This window comes from Bufo bufo, chromosome 1, assembly GCF_905171765.1.
Source record: "Bufo bufo chromosome 1, aBufBuf1.1, whole genome shotgun sequence".
Lineage (NCBI taxonomy): Eukaryota > Metazoa > Chordata > Amphibia > Anura > Bufonidae > Bufo > Bufo bufo.
This window is the reverse complement of record NC_053389.1, coordinates 262098659-262116719: the sequence shown is the minus strand read 5'-3', so window position 1 is coordinate 262116719 and position 18061 is coordinate 262098659. Positions and strand designations below refer to the sequence as shown.

General features: G+C 44.6%; 1 protein-coding gene across 3 annotated transcripts in view; it reads left to right on the top strand.

Annotated features, from left to right (window-relative positions):
* PARVB (parvin beta) overlaps positions 1 to 18061 on the top strand; it is a 61737-nt gene that overhangs the window by 33885 nt on the left and 9791 nt on the right. For all 3 annotated transcript variants that reach the window (XM_040439161.1, XM_040439163.1, XM_040439162.1), the window contains exons 5-11: positions 524 to 664; positions 1155 to 1270; positions 4316 to 4374; positions 11069 to 11088; positions 12023 to 12084; positions 12170 to 12238; positions 14589 to 14690. In XM_040439161.1, coding sequence (XP_040295095.1) covers positions 524 to 664; positions 1155 to 1270; positions 4316 to 4374; positions 11069 to 11088; positions 12023 to 12084; positions 12170 to 12238; positions 14589 to 14690 — 569 coding nt within the window. The remainder of the gene's footprint in view (positions 1 to 523; positions 665 to 1154; positions 1271 to 4315; positions 4375 to 11068; positions 11089 to 12022; positions 12085 to 12169; positions 12239 to 14588; positions 14691 to 18061) is intronic.

Genomic DNA, 18061 nt, shown 5'->3' with positions numbered 1-18061 from the left:
TGCCCATTATTACAAAAAATGTTGTGCGACATTGCTGCAACTTAATTTCTAAACTTCTAGCAGGAATAATGGAGGAATAGCACATCATAAAGTCATAGGAATAGATGATCCAGAATGGTTATTTCTTGGGGAATGCAGATAGTTACTAACACAGACCTTTCAGGAGAGGTGGCTCTTTAAGTGACACCGGTAGGGGGCATAGATTTTCTTTGGGGAGCTTCTACAAGACAAATCTCTGACCATAGATAGATTTTTATCCACAGGGGAGGTTTTTATGATATAGGATAACAGCAAGCGGAGAACTTGAAAACTGTGTGGAATTGATACGGAAAGTGTATTAGAAAACTCTGCGTTATAAAATGAATACCCCCCCCCCCCCCCCCCCCCCACATTAACAGGTTTTTAAGAGGTTGGAATAAGCCTGCTGAGGAATTTTGCTATTTTGGGGGGAAAAAAATGAATCTTTATTTTATTTTTTCCTCTAATCTCCATGACAAACCTCGACCCCAAAACCTTATTGCAGAGAAGTTGGCAGACAGAAAGCTGAACGTGGCTGAGGTGACCCAGTCTGAGATTGGACAGAAACAGAAGCTTCAGACCATCGTGGACGATATACAGGAATACCTGAGACCACAAGGATGGCCGATACGATGGAACGTCGATTGTAAGTAGATAGGGGGGACCACCATGGTTATATAGAATTGCCATTTTAAAATAATATATCTTACAGCTGTTTCCAGACTAGATACAGTGAAGCAAGTGATAAGAGTTAAAGGGGTTCTCCGCATCGGACAATCCCTACTTGTTACATGGGTCCCTTTGTAGGAAGCTGATACCAAAGTGTCCCCCTGCTGGGACCTCTAGTGATCAGTTGATATCTGCAAACCTGGCAGTAAGCTGTTCTCCTATTACAGATAGAGCAGTGGGGCAGGGCTCCTGCTGCAGCCAGATGCCTTACAGTTACAGATGGCTGATCTCCTGGGATACATGTAGAAGAATTCTTAGGATATGCACTATAAGAGATGACAGGGTGAGAGGACAGGAGGAGATAAGGTTTTGAGTATATTCTCATTTGACTGTTCCTCTTATAGTAATGTTGTAACTTTAATTCTATTAATATAATGTCCTCAGTGATCCATTTTATTTGCCTGCAGCAATTCATGGAAAGAACCTGGTTGCCATTTTGCACCTTCTAGTAGCATTGGCCATGCATTTCCGAGCTCCCATTCGACTTCCGGAGCACGTGTGTGTGCAGGTGGTGGTCGTAAAGGTAAAAACGTCTGGGCGTGTGTCTGCTCCATGGTGAGGCAATTCGGTCTGTCTGTATCCCCTACTAGGGTGAGATTACTACATGCAGTGCTGGAAAAACACGGGTGGACAGAACTCCTTAGTAATAATGCTGCGGGTGCTCGTCTCCAAGGGAGGTGGTAAAAAGCCCCCAAAATTAACAACTCATAGATGTCCAAAAAATAAATAAAATGGAGACAGCACGTCCAAAAGGTGGAATTTTATTTCAGATGCAACGTTTCGGCTTAGTGATAGCCTTTGTCAAGGCTATCACTAAGCCGAAACGTTGCATCTGGAATAAAATTCCACCTTTTGGACGTGCTGTCTCCATTTTATTTATTTATTAAATTTTTTTTGGACATCTATCAATCATCAACAGTGTCAGACTGTGTAGGAAAAAATTCAATTTCCATTGTCAGTCGAGGGCTATACTGCTACTTTTGTGGGATACACAAATAAAAATGTTAGTATTGGTGACAGCTCCTGCGTAAATGCAGTAACTTGGCATCATCTATAGACCTTTCTTGTCCTTTTGTTCTCCATCTGGCCCAGACGGCCACAAGGTTTTCCCCTGGTGACTGCTAAATTTGCTGCTGAAACCTCTTTAGCCTACAGATCGGATCCCCCGAATAAACAGAGGCCCAGGAATAAATACAAACCTGAATAAACAAATGCATACTTCTGTCCCTGAAACTATTAGGGGCAGATATACTGCAGATTGTCTGGGGAAAAAATCTGCAGTGTTTACAGTGGCAGCAAAGTGGATGAAATATTATCAAATCTCCTCCACACACCGTAGAAAATATCAGCACAGAATACATACTGATACAGACCCTCTAAATACAGATTTCAGGCATACCTCCAAAATAAATTCATCCTCCAGACCCCTAAACTAATACAGATTCTAGAACCCATACAGCATCTCCTGCTCCCCTTGCTGTTCTCTCTTGTGGCTAGATGACCTTCAGAGGTCATGTGACCATAGAAATGTCCTTCTGCAGGACTAGCAAAAGAGGTCACATAGCAGTTTTGTTGCTGTTTTTGTTGTGATTCACAGCAAAAACTGTGATAAAACTGCATTTATTTTTTTATGAGGTCTTTGGATGACTGCCGAAACGGCAATATAATCTGTGATTGACCGCATACTTTTTATGCAGTGAACACAGTATAGCTCCATCTAGTGGTGGCTGCAGGCAGTCAGATCTTTTCCATTATTACCAATTATATGAAACTATCCATAGCCACTAATTATAGTTTTCATTTTTCCAGAGCACTAGAAAAAATGAAAGCTGTGCTGTAATTGTGTTTGTTTTTTGATATCTCAAAGCCAATTTGTCCATGAAATAATGCAAGTTATAGTTGTATAAACCATTGGATGTGAGGGAAGTTTTATTAGAGTCTCATATGTTCATTTCCTCACTGAACTGAACTGTGGTAGAATTTTCATGTTTTGTAGAGCATGGTGTAATTGCCTTTTGTATCAATTGTGATGTTGTGTAAAAAATGTGAAAATAAAAAAATGATGTACATGGGCAATACTCATAAACTACCACCAGATGTCAGCATAGGTCAACATGAAAACATCCACCCTGGGATTTTCTTTGGAATGAAAATCCTTTCTCCAATCACCCTGCACGTTTGATCAGTCTTCCAAAAATTTCCTGCAGTTAAATTGCTTTTTAAAATTGGTTTTCAATTGGCAATGCCTTGTGGTTTCTGGGCCTCAGTTGTTTTCTCACTTGTCATGGTCTATTCACAGATTCATTACTTTTTAGATGAGATCCCTTTTTCTTAAAAGTATTTAAACGTTTGGATCTTCCTCATTTGGTGGTGAGGTCAATTATGCAAAAAAGAAAGTGACTGGTGACTGCTCTGTTCCCTTCATGTCACAGACCGGATCAGGGACACCTAGATCAGCGCTACAGTCGAAGAAGCACATCAAGCAGCACCTCATATCTCAGCTTCTCAGGCATATTGGGGGTTATCTGCAGTTACTCATGAAGTTTTAGAACCCTTTTAGGATAAGTCTTACATCTGTGTCTCGTACAACCATGGAGCAAATATGTCACTCCCACAGATTCGCCTTTGGGCAGGATCTGGGGAATCTCTTACTATGGTGTTTAACCCATTGATTTCCATGGTCAATAATGACATGGCAAGGCTTGTAAGGCTCTACCCTGTCGATGCAACATCATCAATAATCTTGCCTCTAAGGGAAGTGTCCTGCTCGTTCTCGACCCTGCCCTGTAGATGGGATGTTAGCAATGATGCTGTGTCTTAGGCCTCGACCGTTGTTGTGTTCCGTTCCGCAAAATGGGGTTCCGTTGTTCCGTGATCCGTTTCAGTTTTTGTTTCCGTGTGTCTTCCTTTATTTTTGGAGAATCACCAGAGATAAAGGAAAGTAAAAAAAAGTCTAAGACACAGGTTTGCCATGCAAATGATAGGAAAAAAACGGACGCGCGGTTGACAGGTTATATTTTTTTGACGGACTTGAACCACGGATCACGGACGCGGATGGCAAACGGTGCATTAGCCGAGTTTTCAACGGACCCATTGAAAATCAATGGGTCCGCAGAAAATCACGAAAAACGGCGCAACGGACACGGAATAAAACAACGGTCGTGTGCATGAGGTCTAACAGCAGGGTTTTTCCAGGAGGGCTTCAAGCAGGCTTGTATCTGTGCCGTCCAGGCTGGGAGGGGAAGGAGAAGCAGAGGCCTGATGCTACAGACACTCCTCGTGAGTCTTGTGCCAGGATGTAAACTCAGAGCGCGGTTCTCAGATCACAATTGCACTGGATGACTCAAAATGCACTCAGAACGTCATCATCCATTTTAATCCAGTTGAATGCTGGTGTTCTTTATATATTTTTTGTGTGTGTTTGTGTAAGCCCTTTAAGGGGGTAAGGACTTCCAGTGTCAGAATTTCAACGCTTCTTTTTTTACTTTTTAATTTTCTTATCTTTCTTTTTATGATAATCTTATTGTGCTGATGAAACTCTGCAGAATTTCCTGCTTTTGCATTTCAGAAACGAGAAGGCCTCCTGCAGACGAACCATGTGACCGAGGAACTGACGACCACAACAGAGTGAGATCCAATGTCATTTACTATGCAGCTTCTAGTATGCAGCACCCAGCATGTGCGCACTCTACTGGTAGCCATTTTGTTGGCTGAACTGTGGGGTGACTCAAAGCCCCCTGTCCTCAAAGCAAAATCTGTAACATGGCCACCCACCTACTATTTGCCATTTATGATACTGTTGTTTTGATATGTGGCTGATGGGTCTTTGAATACTCTCGGGCATCAAACCTGAGGTGTGACTACATCCTTAGGGCTCATGCACATGGCTGTTCCGTGCATTGGGGACCACAATTTGTGGTCATCAATGCACGGGCAACATCCGTGTGGATTCCGCATGCGCTATTTTTTTGTGGTGTTTAAGCACAGAGAGAAACACTGCGGAAGCACTCTGCAGTGCTTCCGTGTGGTTCCGCGCTTCAAGTGAATGGGTCCACATCCGTGATGCAGGGTGCACATGGCCGGTGCCCGTATATTGCGGACCTGCTGTTTGTGGGCCACAATATGCGCAAGGCAGGGCAACGGCCATGTTCATAAGCCCTTACTGTCTTCCTTCCTGGCCCTGTAAACCCACGCATGCGCTGGAGAGTGTTCATTCAGTTGTTCGGGTCTCTGCATTGAAGGAAAGGAAAGCCTGCTGAAATCAGAATTGTGCATTTGCCATTCACTGGTGTATGTTCAGGATTACAGGGCAAGGCAGGTAGACACTTAAAGGGTTTGTCTCAGTTCAGCAGTTTATCATGTAGACAAAGGGGTTATCCAATTTCAAGAACCCCCCCCCATATGTCGGGCCCCTCCCCTGTAATATACTTACCCCGCTCCCTGTCCCTGCATTGGGGGAGACGCTAGGGAGGCTCGTCTCTTTCCCCGACTGCCATTGGCTGCTCCCCCCCCGACACCGAATGTTTTCATCCGTGTGCAGGGAGAAGCAGCAGCGGCGTTGTGGGAACCGGGAGCGGGGTAAGTATATTACAGGTGAGGGGCCTGGCACATGTAGGGGGTTTTCTTGAAATTAGATAACCCCTTTAATGCACTTACTAATGTATTGAGATTGTCCATATTGCCTGCTTTGCTGCTTTTATTCATTTTTCCAGGGGTTACGACCATCCTGTAATCCAGCAGCGGTGGTCGTGCTTGCATATAATAGGAAAAAGTGCCGGCCTATGCATACTCCTGCGGTACTGGCCACCAGAGAGGCCAGGAACTTTTCCTATAGTGTAGTATGATGGAAAGAGCAGTGTATAATGTGATGGAAAAATGAATCACACCAGCAAATGAGACAATATGGACAATCACAATACATTAGTAAGTGCCTTGTATAAACTTTATCTACATAACAAACACTAGTTGCTGAAGTGAGACAACCCCTTTAACATCACTTAAAAGCTATGAACACTTTTGGGGCATTTTTTATCATTTCATTTTACTCATTTTGGGCTAAAAATCTCTTTTTCAATTGGTCTTTATTACACATACAACAGTTTTCTGACAACGTCACAGAAACAGAGAAATTCTGCACATTCACTGAAAGGGGAGGCTGTAGAACGGAAACATTTGAAAATTTTTCATAAATGAAAAAATAATTTTTAGCCCAAAATGAGCAATGTCTGTGATCGGCAATAATGCTAATTGTAGACTTTTAACCCTTCAGATGCAGTGGTCAAATGTGACCATGGCGTCTGAGAGCTTAAAAACCCGGGAGTGTCCGCTCCAAGGGCGGGAACAGCTTACCCTAGTGGCGATTAGTGGAGCACTTCATTCCCTGCGGCATGCTCAGTTAACCTGAATGATCGGAGGCTGCCGCAGCTATGCCCCTGTCGAGACTCTGCCTGTGGCAGGGCTCCATAGGAACATAGCGAATTTCTCATAGATTTAAGTGCTAATGCTTTGGAGTCTATGATGGAAGCAATCTGATGATCTCATGTTCACGTTCCCTAGGACAACTTTTTAAAAGTGTAAAAAAAAAACACAAAAAAAACACCCCCTTTCACCAAAATTAAAGTAAACTAAAAATAAACATTATAGGCATCGCTGTGTCCAAAGACAGCCCTACTATTAAAACTTAAAATATTTACCCTATGCGAACAGCGTAATGGAAAAAAAAGTCGTTTTGCAGTTTTATTTGGTTGCTTCACCTCCCCCAAAAAATTATTAAAAAGTGATCAAAAAGTCATGTACACCCCCACTGAAAAGTACAGATCACCCTGCTAAAAATGAACCCTCACACAGCGCCATAGACATAAAAATAATAGTTATAGGGGTCAGTATGGTGCCAAAATAAGTTTAGAACAACTATATAAATGTTTCACTGTAATCATACTGACCCAGAAAATGAAGGTAACGGGTCTTTACCGCATAGGGAAAAACAAAACCCATAAAACGGATGGAATTATTTTTTTTTTTTCCCCCCAGCTTCCCTCTATATTGTATGCAACAGTTAATGGTGCCATTAGAAACTACAACTTGTCCCACAAAAAGCAAACCCTCATACGGCTATGTGAACAGAAAAATAGAAAAGTTATGGCTCTGCGAAAGCAGTAAGTGAAAAACAGAAATTGAAAATCGCTGGGGGTAGAAAGGGTTAAAAATGGCTACCTTCCTCAAGAAACCGTCCCACACCTATTCACAGGTTTGAACCGCGCTGCTCCAATGAAGTAAGTATAGCTTAAGGCCTCTTGCACACAGCCGTAGTTCTGCAATACACAGGGCACCGGCCGTGTGCATTCCACATCATGGATGCAGACCCATTCACCTAAATGGGTCCGCAAATCCGGAGATGCGGTGTGGAATGGAAGCACGGAACGGAACCCCACGGAAGTACTACGGAGTGCTTCCGTGGGGTTCCGTTCCATGCTTCCATTCCGCTGAAAAATAGAACTTGCTCTATCTTTTTTGCGGAATGGACGGATCACAGACCCATTCAAGTTGAATGGGTCTGGATCCATTCCGGTCGCCGCACGTACGTTGCCCGTGCATTGGGGACTGCAAATTGCGGTTCCCAATGCACGGAACGGAACCAATACGTTCGTGTGAAAGAGGCCTAACTGCAATACCACTTACAACCTGTGGACAGTCGTGGCACTGTTCAACCCTTTTAACTGGCTTTTCCCCGGCCTGCTCGTACAGAGTATTCTCACTCTCTTCCGTTCATCTATTCCTCCTGCTTCCTCTGTACATGCATCGATTGCCGTGACTGGCATCCTGAAAATTCTGGTGTCATGTGAAGCGTGGAATCGCTGACACATGGCTAAAGAATAATTGCTTTTTAACTAATCTTCAGCTAGCCGAGACTTGGTAATAATGAGCGCCTGCTCTTGAGGTGTGAGCTGGCTCATGACATCCACAGGTTGCCGCTGGCTTCTGTTTCACCAAAGCTTTCAAATTGCAGAGCCGAGCCCCTGCCTTCTGCTATCAGTATGGTAGTAATGGGGTCTGGTCAATTAATTTTGTGCGCCGGTTAGCCCGGTGTCACCCCCTGAAGTCACACAGGACGTATCTGGTAGCTGAGAACACAGCAATGCCATTGTATTCTAAAGACATTTTATTGTATTGTTCAAAAAAGATGCCCATGTTTCCCCAGATCAAATATTTTCATTTGCAATATTAAAAAAAAAAGAAAAGGTTTCATATTATAATTTTTATAATTATTTTATAACTAGCAGAAGGACCCGGCTTCGCACGGGTATATTTCATCTTTTTCATTTAATGATCGTGTGTGTCGTTAAAAGATATCGACAGTATCCCCCAAAACAGTGACATCTACAGTACCCGCCCCTTTATTAGTGACCTCCACAGTACCCCGTCTCGTTAAGTGATTTCCACAATAACCCACCCCCTTAACAGTGACCTCTACAGAGCTCTGTTCCCTTAAAATGTGACCTCTACAGCACCCCGCCCCCTTAACACTGACCTCTACAGCACCCCGCCCCTTAACACTGACCTCCATAGCGGACCATCCCCTTAACTGTGACCTCCACAGTTCCCTGTCCCCTTAACAGAGATCTCCACAGCGCCCACCCCTTTAACAGTGACCTCCACAGCATCAGTGACCTCCACAGCAGCCCGCCCCCTTTAACGGTGACCTCAAAAGCATTCCGCCCACTTAACAGTGACCTCTGCAGCTGCGGCCCCTTTATTAGTGACCTCCACAGTACCCAGTCTCCTTAACGGTGATTTCCACAACACTCCGCCCCCTTAACAGTGGCCTCTACAGAAATCTGCCCCTTAACACTGCCCTCCATAGCGGACCATCCCCTTAACTGTGACCTCCACAGCAGCCTGCCACTAGGGTGGCCAGAGGTCTGGTTTTAGGCCGGACAGTCCGGCTTTCAATCTCCCTGTCCTCCGTCCGGCGCAGGGCCTGGACAGACACAGGGATGTTTTTTTGAGCAGCTCAATCTCAGACAGCAGCACTGTGCTGTCTGAGCGTGAGCTGCAGGGAGAAAGTCACCCACCCCTGCAGCTGACAGAAGTTGATTTTTACCTTCATTTTTTTTTCAATCCCCGTCGGCTGCGGAGTTGGAGGGGGCGTGGCTTAGCGGGACCTGGGGGCAGGGTTTTTAAGTCCCTTTTTTGATGGTGGCCTGAATGGCCACCCTACCTGCCCCTCAACTGTGACCTTCACAGCACTCTGCTTCCTTAACAGTGTCATCCACAGCACCCCTGCTCCTTTAAAGCTGACCTGCAGCAGTGAAGAAAAATGGCTGGGTTGTTATGGAAACCTGGTGTAAAACTGTGTGTATGTGGAGACTAAGGGCCTGCGAGCTTCTATTGGCTGATAGGGTCATGTGACCAGGCTTCTATTGGCTAATGCATGTTTTGGGAATATCTCACGCAGGGATGTCATTTTGAACAGTTCACTCTCAGACAGCAGCACTGTGCTGTCTGAGCGTGAGCTGCAGGGAGAAAGTCGCCATCCCTCCCACCCCTGCCCCTGACAGAAGTTGATTTTTACCTTAATTTTTTTCAATCCCTGTTGGCTGTGGAGTGAGAGGGGGCGTGGCCTAACCTGAATGGCGACCCAACCTGCCCCTGAACTGTGACTTCACCGCACTCCGCTCTCTTAACGGTGTAATCCACAGCGCCCTGCTCCTTTTAAAGCTGACCTACAGCAGTGAAGAAAAATGGCTGGGTTGTTATGGAAACCTGGTGTAAAACTGTGTGTATGTGGAGACTAAGGACCTGCGAGCTTCTATTGGCTGATAAGTGACATGTGAACGTGTGTATGGCAGTTGGGATATGAAGAGAAAGACCTGCAGGCTTCTATTGGCTGATGTAGGTCATGTGATGTGTCATATTTGCATTTTTAGGGAATATTTCAGGAACGGTACGTCCTAGAAAGCTGAGACCCGGTCTAAAACCTTCCCGAACATCTGATGAAATTTTGGGATTGTAAATGCGACGGTGCGGATTCCTTTAGCGGACATACATACATACATACACTCAGCTTTATATATTAGATAAATACATATTTCATATTTTAATTTGTATTCAGTTTTTACAGATATTTTAAAGGTATTACTTTAAATTAAGACAATTTACATTTGTAAAGATCAGCCCCAAACCAGATGTTTCATATACATTATGCTGCTTTTTTTTCTTTTCATTTTTCATTTTTCATTCCGCATTTAATTACTTCTCTGGAGTCCAGTGGACGGTCCTGCTCAGTGATTGACAACCTTTGATATTACCATTCATACACATGCAGAGTTTTTTCTGTGTGGAAGTGACATATGACTTCTTCATGCAGTTTAGGTGCATGTGGATTAACCCCATTGAGTGGGGCTGGTGAACCCACTGCAGTTCTATGGCAGAAACCTGATGGCCATACCCTAAGGGTCCATTCACATGTCCGCATCCGTTCCGCAATTTTGCAGAACAGGTGCGGACCCATTCATTTTCAATGGGGCTGTAATGTGCTGTCCACATCCGCGGATCCGCACTTTTGTTCCGCAAAAAAATAGAACATGTCCTATTCTTGTCCGAAATTGCGGAACGCACATTGCCGGTTTCAGTGTTTTGCGGATCCACAAAACACATACAGAGGTGTGAATGGACCCTTAGGCTAGGTTCACACAGCGTATTTTGACTATATTAAAATCCACTGTGTATTCTGTATCAGTTTCGGTGCTGCAGATCCGCATTTAATGGGCTAATCCGCGTGTCGACTCCCTGCCGCAGTTTCCTTGGCTTGTCCATGGGAAAACTGCACCAAGAATCGATCTGTCCATTCTTGCCGCAGTCGGGAAGAACACGCCTAAATAATCCGCAGCCGCATGAACGGTGGAGCAGACTCCTGTTGAAAACAATGGGGAGCCGTTTCAATGTGGATGCCGTCTAATTTTCGGTGATGAATTTGCACCAAATGGCCTTAGGGGTGTTTGAGACAAACAATAAAATACTATAAATAATAAGCCATATACTGTTCGTACGCCGTTTGTTCCACCCTTGGAGCGCGGCACAAAACAAGGGCTAAAAGAGAGACCCCTAGTGTCATTTTCTGCCCCGTCAGACCCTGTACTAATTCTCAGACGGTGGATCACATATGTCTTGAAAGTAGAAATAAAAATCGATATTCACCCCTTTTTTACAATTTGTCAAATTTGTTCTCCGGCCACTAAGATCCCTCTGGTGATTAGTAATACTAATGGTGACTATTTTCTTATTTATAGACTAATTGTCTTTTTTTGTTCTTTTTATTTAGGATGATGATGGGAAAATTTGGTAAGAACCTCATATTTAAAGTGCTATAGTGAGTTTAATACGTTCTTGTCTGCTGTTAGCTCCCTCTAGTGGTGGCTGCAGAAGACCGAATTTATCATTTAAAAGGGTCATCTGGGATATCCTTAGGATAGGCCATCAATACTAGATCGGTGGTGGTCTGACACTCTGTGTTCACACCAGACACCTCGGAACTGGAAACGCCACTCTGCTGAGGGCTGCAGCCTCTTCATTGTTTACCAGGCACAGTGCCATACATCCTGTAGTGGCTGTGTGTGGTACTGCAGCTTCTCCCTGTTTGAGAATGTGGCATAGCTATGCGTAGTACCACACTCATCCACTATAGGATGAATGGCGCTGTGGCTGGTACTTGTCTGAGCGCTGCGACCCCTTTAACCATCTGATCGGTGGGGGTGCTGGCAGTCTGCTTCCCACAGATCTAATATTGATAGGCCGTAAGGATACGCCATGAATATTAAAGTCACAGAAAGCACTGTTAATTGTATGTCCAAGTAGAGGAGCTTTGTGTCCGAAAAAATGAGATCCAGTGTAAAGATTCTTTTATAGCCACTTGCATCACACACTGGGAGTGCCGTCTAGTAGAAATGAAAGGGTTATTCTGGTTAGATGACGTTATCCCTTATCCACAGGATAGGGGATAATTATTAGATTGGTGGGGGTTCGAACACTGCAACCCCACCAATCATGAGAATGGGAACCCTGTACCCCTGAATAAGTAGAGCAGCAGTATGCATGCTTGACCTGGGTTTGGGGAGGGTTTGGGGCACCCATTCTCTTGATTGGTGGTGGTCCGACCACTGGGATCTAATAGTTATCTCCTATCCCGTGGTAGGGGGATAACGTCGCCCAACCGGAATATCCCTTTAAATCTATAGAGCGCTAAGAACCCCTATTGAATATTGTTCTCTTCTCTCAGAGCGCGATGCGTTTGACACTCTCTTTGACCATGCTCCTGATAAGCTGAGCGTTGTAAAGAAGGTAAATGTTTTGTCTTCCTGACATCAATGCCGTTTCCTTTGATCATATAATGAACGGTCTCAAGATGGCTCTGCTTCATTTGCAGTCATTGATCACGTTTGTTAACAAGCATCTAAACAAGCTGAACCTGGAGGTCGCAGAGCTGGAAACACAGGTACAAGTGCTATACACCTCTAATTTAAGGGGGTCACACAGGGGGAGTTGCTTCAGAAACAGCGCCACGCCAGTCCCTAGGTCATGCATGGTATTGCAGCTCAGGCCCATCAATTTTAATGGAGCTGAGCTGTAATATCTCACACAATCCATGGACAGGTGTGGTGCTGTTTCTGGGAGAAAGCGGACATCAATTTTTTTTATTTTATTTCATGCAATCCATTTAAAGTTTTTTTTTTTTTTTTTTTTGCAAGAGTAAGGCCCCTTTCACACGGGCGAGAATTCCGCGCGGGTGCAATGCGTGAGGTGAACGCATTGCACCCGCACTGAATCCGGACCCATTCATTTCTATGGGGCTGTGCACATAAGCAGTGATTTTCACACATCACTTGTGCGTTGCGTGAAAATCGCAGCATGCTCTACTTTGTGCGTTTTTAACACAACGCAGGCCCCATTGAAGTGAATGGGGCTGCGTGAAAATCGCTCAGCCTAAGTAGTAGGGGACATATATTGACTACTTCCCTATATCAAATTAAAGGGATTGTCATGGATTAGAAAGACATGGCTAATCTCTAACAGCTCCAAGTGATATGTATAGATCTTAGCTGCAATACCACACATAACCTGTGGGCAGCTATGGCGCTGTTTCTGGAAGAAAGCAGCCATGTTTCCATCATTTATTGTGTAACCTCCTGCAAGCAATATGCTGCCTTGTAGAATATGACTGAACAGAGAATATGGAAATGGGGGTCAATTTAAGGGCTCATGCATACGGTGGGTCCGCGATACATGGGGCACCGACCGTGTGCACCCCGCATCATAGATGAGGACTCATTCACTTGAATGGGTCCCCAAACCCAGAGATGCGGTGCGGAAGCACGGATCAGAACACCTATGGAGTGCTTCCGTGGTGTTTCTGGCTGTGCCTCCGCACCGCAAAAAAGTAGTGCATGCACTATTTATTTTTTTTGCGGTGCAGACCATCGGATGCGGATTGCGGACCCCATTCAAGTGAATGGGTCCTCGATCCGCATGCGGCTGCCCCACGGTCGGTGCCCGTGCATTGCGGACTGCAATTTGCAGAGCCCTTACGTTCATGGGCATGAGCCCTTACTCTGAGGGCTGTTTTTTCAGTGAGAAACGGTACACACCTTGGGCCTTTTTTTTTTCTTTTTTTTTTTTTTTTAATAAAGAGAATTCTTGTTGAGAGTGAGATGTCAGCTGTACATCTGAGACCTATGGTATACGGCACAGATACAACCTCTCCATACAAAATAATTTACTACAGCCCGCATACATTTCGGATCTTTTGGTGTTCATTAGGGATGAGCGAATCGACTTCGGATGAAACCTCTGAAGTCGATTCTCATAAAACTTTGTTTCAATACTGTACGGAGCGAGCGTACTTTGGTTCGGTTCCAAGTGGTACCTTGGAACTGAACCAGAGTTTGGGAAATGTTTTTTTTTTTTTTTTACAGTATAAATCAATTTCTGAAGTTATTATGCAAAGTCTTGCGAGACTTCACAAAGTAATAACTTCTGCTCATCAAAGCCAATACATTCTAATACTGTACGGAGCGCTCACTCCTCACAGTATTGAAACAAATAATTTGATGTTTCGTCCGAAGTCGATTCGCTCATCCCTAGTGTTAATCAGTGCAAGACAAGTGATGGCTTTTTTTTTCTTTTGACATCGCAGCCTGCAATTCTCCAGCATCGCAGGCTGCGATGTATCAGCGTGGATGGCACTGTTATGGGGTGGGGGGGGGGGTCTGTGGATGCCATCCACAGATCCCCCATAACAGTGCCATCCACAGATCCCCCATAACAGTGCCATCCCCAGATCCCTCATTAACAGTGCCATCCCCAGATCCCCCATTAACAGTGCCATCCCCATCTGGGGGGTTTCTTTGCTGGGCTGGACTTTTATAGCCGCCCCCCAAATTTTACTTGCATCCCTGTTCTCTAAAGGAGCGGTTTTAGGGGGCGGTCCTAGGGATGGGTAGGGGCGTAGCCAGGGCAAGGGGGGGGGGGGGGGGTCCACCACCTTTTCTCTGAGAAAAAAAGCCCTGGTTGCAGACTACCGTGGGCACTCTCCAACATAAATAGGGTTATATGGGACTCGAAAAAGTTTGCCTTCTCAAGACCGTCCCCTTCCCCAGAAATCCTGCCATGATTGCCTCTGGTCTTTCTGCTCAGTCTCATTCACTTGAGGGAAGTGTAACACCAGACACTGTCCATTGAACAGAGCAGCACTTTTTTCTGGACAAAAAGTAGAAGTTCCTGTTGTAAATACTCATTAGGAAGTTTTTCATACTTTATAATAAATATTTTGATATGTGTTTTCTCAGTTTGCAGATGGTGTTTACCTAGTCCTCCTTATGGGGCTTCTGGAGAACTATTTCATCCCTCTACACAACTTCTTCTTGACCCCAGAAAGCTTTGATCAGAAGGTAAGCAGCAGAAATAAGTAAGTGAATCTGTACGACCCATCTTGTTTTGATCTGGAGTCACAGTACTGTTGGCGTTTTTGGAAACTGTCAGCAAGCTTGTGAACTGATTTCCAACACTACAAACAGGGCAGAGGGCTGGCATGTTTCACACTTTCATCCCCCTCCCTCTGACGGTTATGTTTTTTGATCCACTGCATCTACACTGAAGACTAGAAAAATGAGACACCAACTCTTTATACAGATGTTTTTGTCCCTTGACAGGGGTATATACAGGCTTTTTTTAGGAGATTTTTCAAGTCTGTTTATGCCCATGAAAATGTCCTCTCATATACTCAATTATCACTAAATTTCTAAATCACACATTTTTACACAGGATGATTTAGGAATTTGTGATAATACTTATGTAAAATTCCTGCTGGTATAGAATTAGTAGTTAGCTCCTAGTATCGAAGGGGTTAATGTTATATCTGTTATTTTTGGTGGTTTAGGTTGATTTATGGGTTGAACTCTAATATAACTGGAGGTTTAGGCTAACTGTATATTCCTGGTGGTTTGGTGTAGTGAAAGGGTTAAAGAGGTCGCTCCCTTCAGCTCTATGGGACGGCTGGATATAGCTGAGCACTTGTATTCGGCTATCTCCATCAGGGCTATAGAGTTGAATGGAGTGGTGGACATGCATGCCTGTCTGCTGCCCCATTCAAACTCTGCTCAGTTCTCGTGACCAGCCTAGTGCCTAGCAGTCGGATCCCCGCAGATCAGCTAATTCTCTCCCCTAGCTGTGAATGGGGAAAAGTTGTATTCATGGAACCCTTTAACAGTGGGGATCTAGGGTAGAAATGGTGGATCTGTAATATCATTTTATCTTAATAGACCCAAATTCTTAATGAGCCAGAGCTCTGATTTTCATATACAGAGCTCTAAATCCTTTCCCCTCAAATAATAATCTAATTAGATGGTCAAATGTCTGTCTACCTACTGCACCACTAGTGGGCGCTCATAGCAAAGTGAGTTATAAAGCTGCTGCAAGTCTCGAAGGTGTGGGAGCGGAGGATGGGAGTGGTAGTGACTCTGGCTGCAATAGTCATTCATAGTGGCAATGCTTACACTAAGGCTCATCAAGGCCAGGGCAGTGATAGGAGGACACACCCTTTCTTCCCTTAGGTCATGCCCTGATTTTGGAGCTCCTGTTTGATGGTAGTTGGGGTGCCTTTGGTATTGTGGTTTTGGTGCAGGTGCAAGGCAGGAGATGTAGGTGCTGTGGTTGGCGTATGGTGCTGGAGTCAGTAACCAGGCCAATTGTAGAAGATAGACGTCTCTTTACTGAAGTGCAGAATAGGAGTTGTAGTGGTTTCAAAACAGTTTCAAACAATTGGCAGTGCAAATCTTCACAGACAGCAATGTATGGTTATAGGCCATGATGGGAATTGTAGTACTCCTTTCCCCTCTCCATAGTTTCCCTGCAGAATCTAAGGCTGGCAGTATTCTTGCAGTGGTGGCGGTAATTTCCAGCTGAGGTGTTACGGATTAAGATATGGCTGACCAGGACTGTGTCCAGGAGCTAAAGGGGTTGTCCGAGTTTTTTTTTTTTTTTTTGTTCTTTGTATGTTTCTAACTAGGCAAAAAAAAGGACTTTACAATTCACTTACTTTATCTCCAGTTGCTGATTTCTAAGATTTCACTGAGGGTCACATGACCTGTGAGGTCAGCTTCTCTCCCTGCTCTGATGATGATTCGTGCACAAGCCTGAAAGAGCAGATGTGTGTATGTACACCGGACGTCACTGTGCTGGCCACGCCCCCCTGCACTGCTGTCTGCTCTTCCTGGATTCTTAACCCCTTCAGCTGCACAGACTCAGGGCTGAAGGCTTTACTGAGTAGCTGCAGGCAGTGAGGAGACAAATGCTGGGCACAGGAGCTCACAGACTAGAGGAGTTCTGCACAAGAACAGGTAGGGGGAAAATCCTGTGTGTATTAGCAGTGTCATTGTACAGCTGGGACTTGTAGTCCTACACATACAACATGCTGCTGAGTATCCCAGCAGGCAGACATGTCACTCAGGGCAGCACTTGTATCCACTCCCTTTGCAGAGCAGGGGGAGGGGCAGAGCTTGTTGTTGTTATTGCAGGTAAACAAAGAGCCAGAAGAGAACCAGGGAAATGAGGAAATATAATTTTTTTACCTAAAACTTGCTAAGCTCAGTTATATATTGCTGCCCATCAGTGCTATATATATATATTTTTTCATAACTCGGACAACCCCTTTAAAGGTGTTTTAGCAATGTCTCTCTCACTGCATTAAAGTCTTCATCAGCCTTAAACAGCAAACTCCTTACTGACGGACTCTAATACTCGGAAAAAAAGATTCTGGACTTTCATGGGTCTTTTCTTTCTCTTTCACTGGAGTACTGTGAAGTAGAGAGACTTTTCTCTCTGTGGATCTCTAAGGCATAGTTATTCTCTGGGATGAAGGCCAAGTTCTCTGAGGAATGAGCACATGTAGCTCCTCCTCATCTCCTTAGCTAGAAACCGACTGAGCTAGGGGTTTATCGAAATCCAACACCTAACTTCCTGCAGGGGCAGTCAGGATTATTAACCCCAACTGATCCATACAGAGATATGCTGGTACATTACAATTTATTAACAACTAACTAAAATTAAAGGGGTTTTCAGAGACTTGTATACTGATGATCTATCCTGTGGATAGGTCAACAGTATCTGATCAGTGGGGGTCTGACACCCGGGACTCCCTCCAATCAGCTGTTTGAGAAGGCAGTGGGGCTTGCAGTAGCACCGCGGCCTTCTCTCAGCTTTCCCTAGGCCAAATGTCGTCATGTTCATCTCTCACATGGCCTTGGTACAGCTCAGCCCCATTGAAGCGAATGGGGCTGAGCTGTCAAACCAAACACAGCTGCTATACAATGTTGTGCATTCTCAAGCAGCTGATCGCGGGGGGTCCTGGGTTTCAGACCTCCACCAATCAGATACTGATGACCTTTTTAAATAGCATTACATAACGAGAACAGTTTTCAAGTACCCTACTCTGGGGTATTGAACTCAATAAAATATCAGTTTGCATTGAGCTGTGTTTAAATGTTTTCTCTTGAAAGGTTACGGGGTACTAGAAACCCTCTTCCCTTAATCTCCTCCATTACATGTATTACAATTAAAACTGAGCAATATAGATTTCCTCTGTGTCCCTTCATCCTCCTCGTTGTCCTGTGTCTGGCTGTAAGATGGCTGGCTGGAGCAGGTGCCTCCCTGCGGTTTCCTGTCTGCAGAAGGACAAATAGATCACTAAGCCCCACACACCTGCAAAGCTAGATGAGATCAGCAGGAGATTAACCCCTGTGTTTTCTTCAGGGTTTCTACAAGA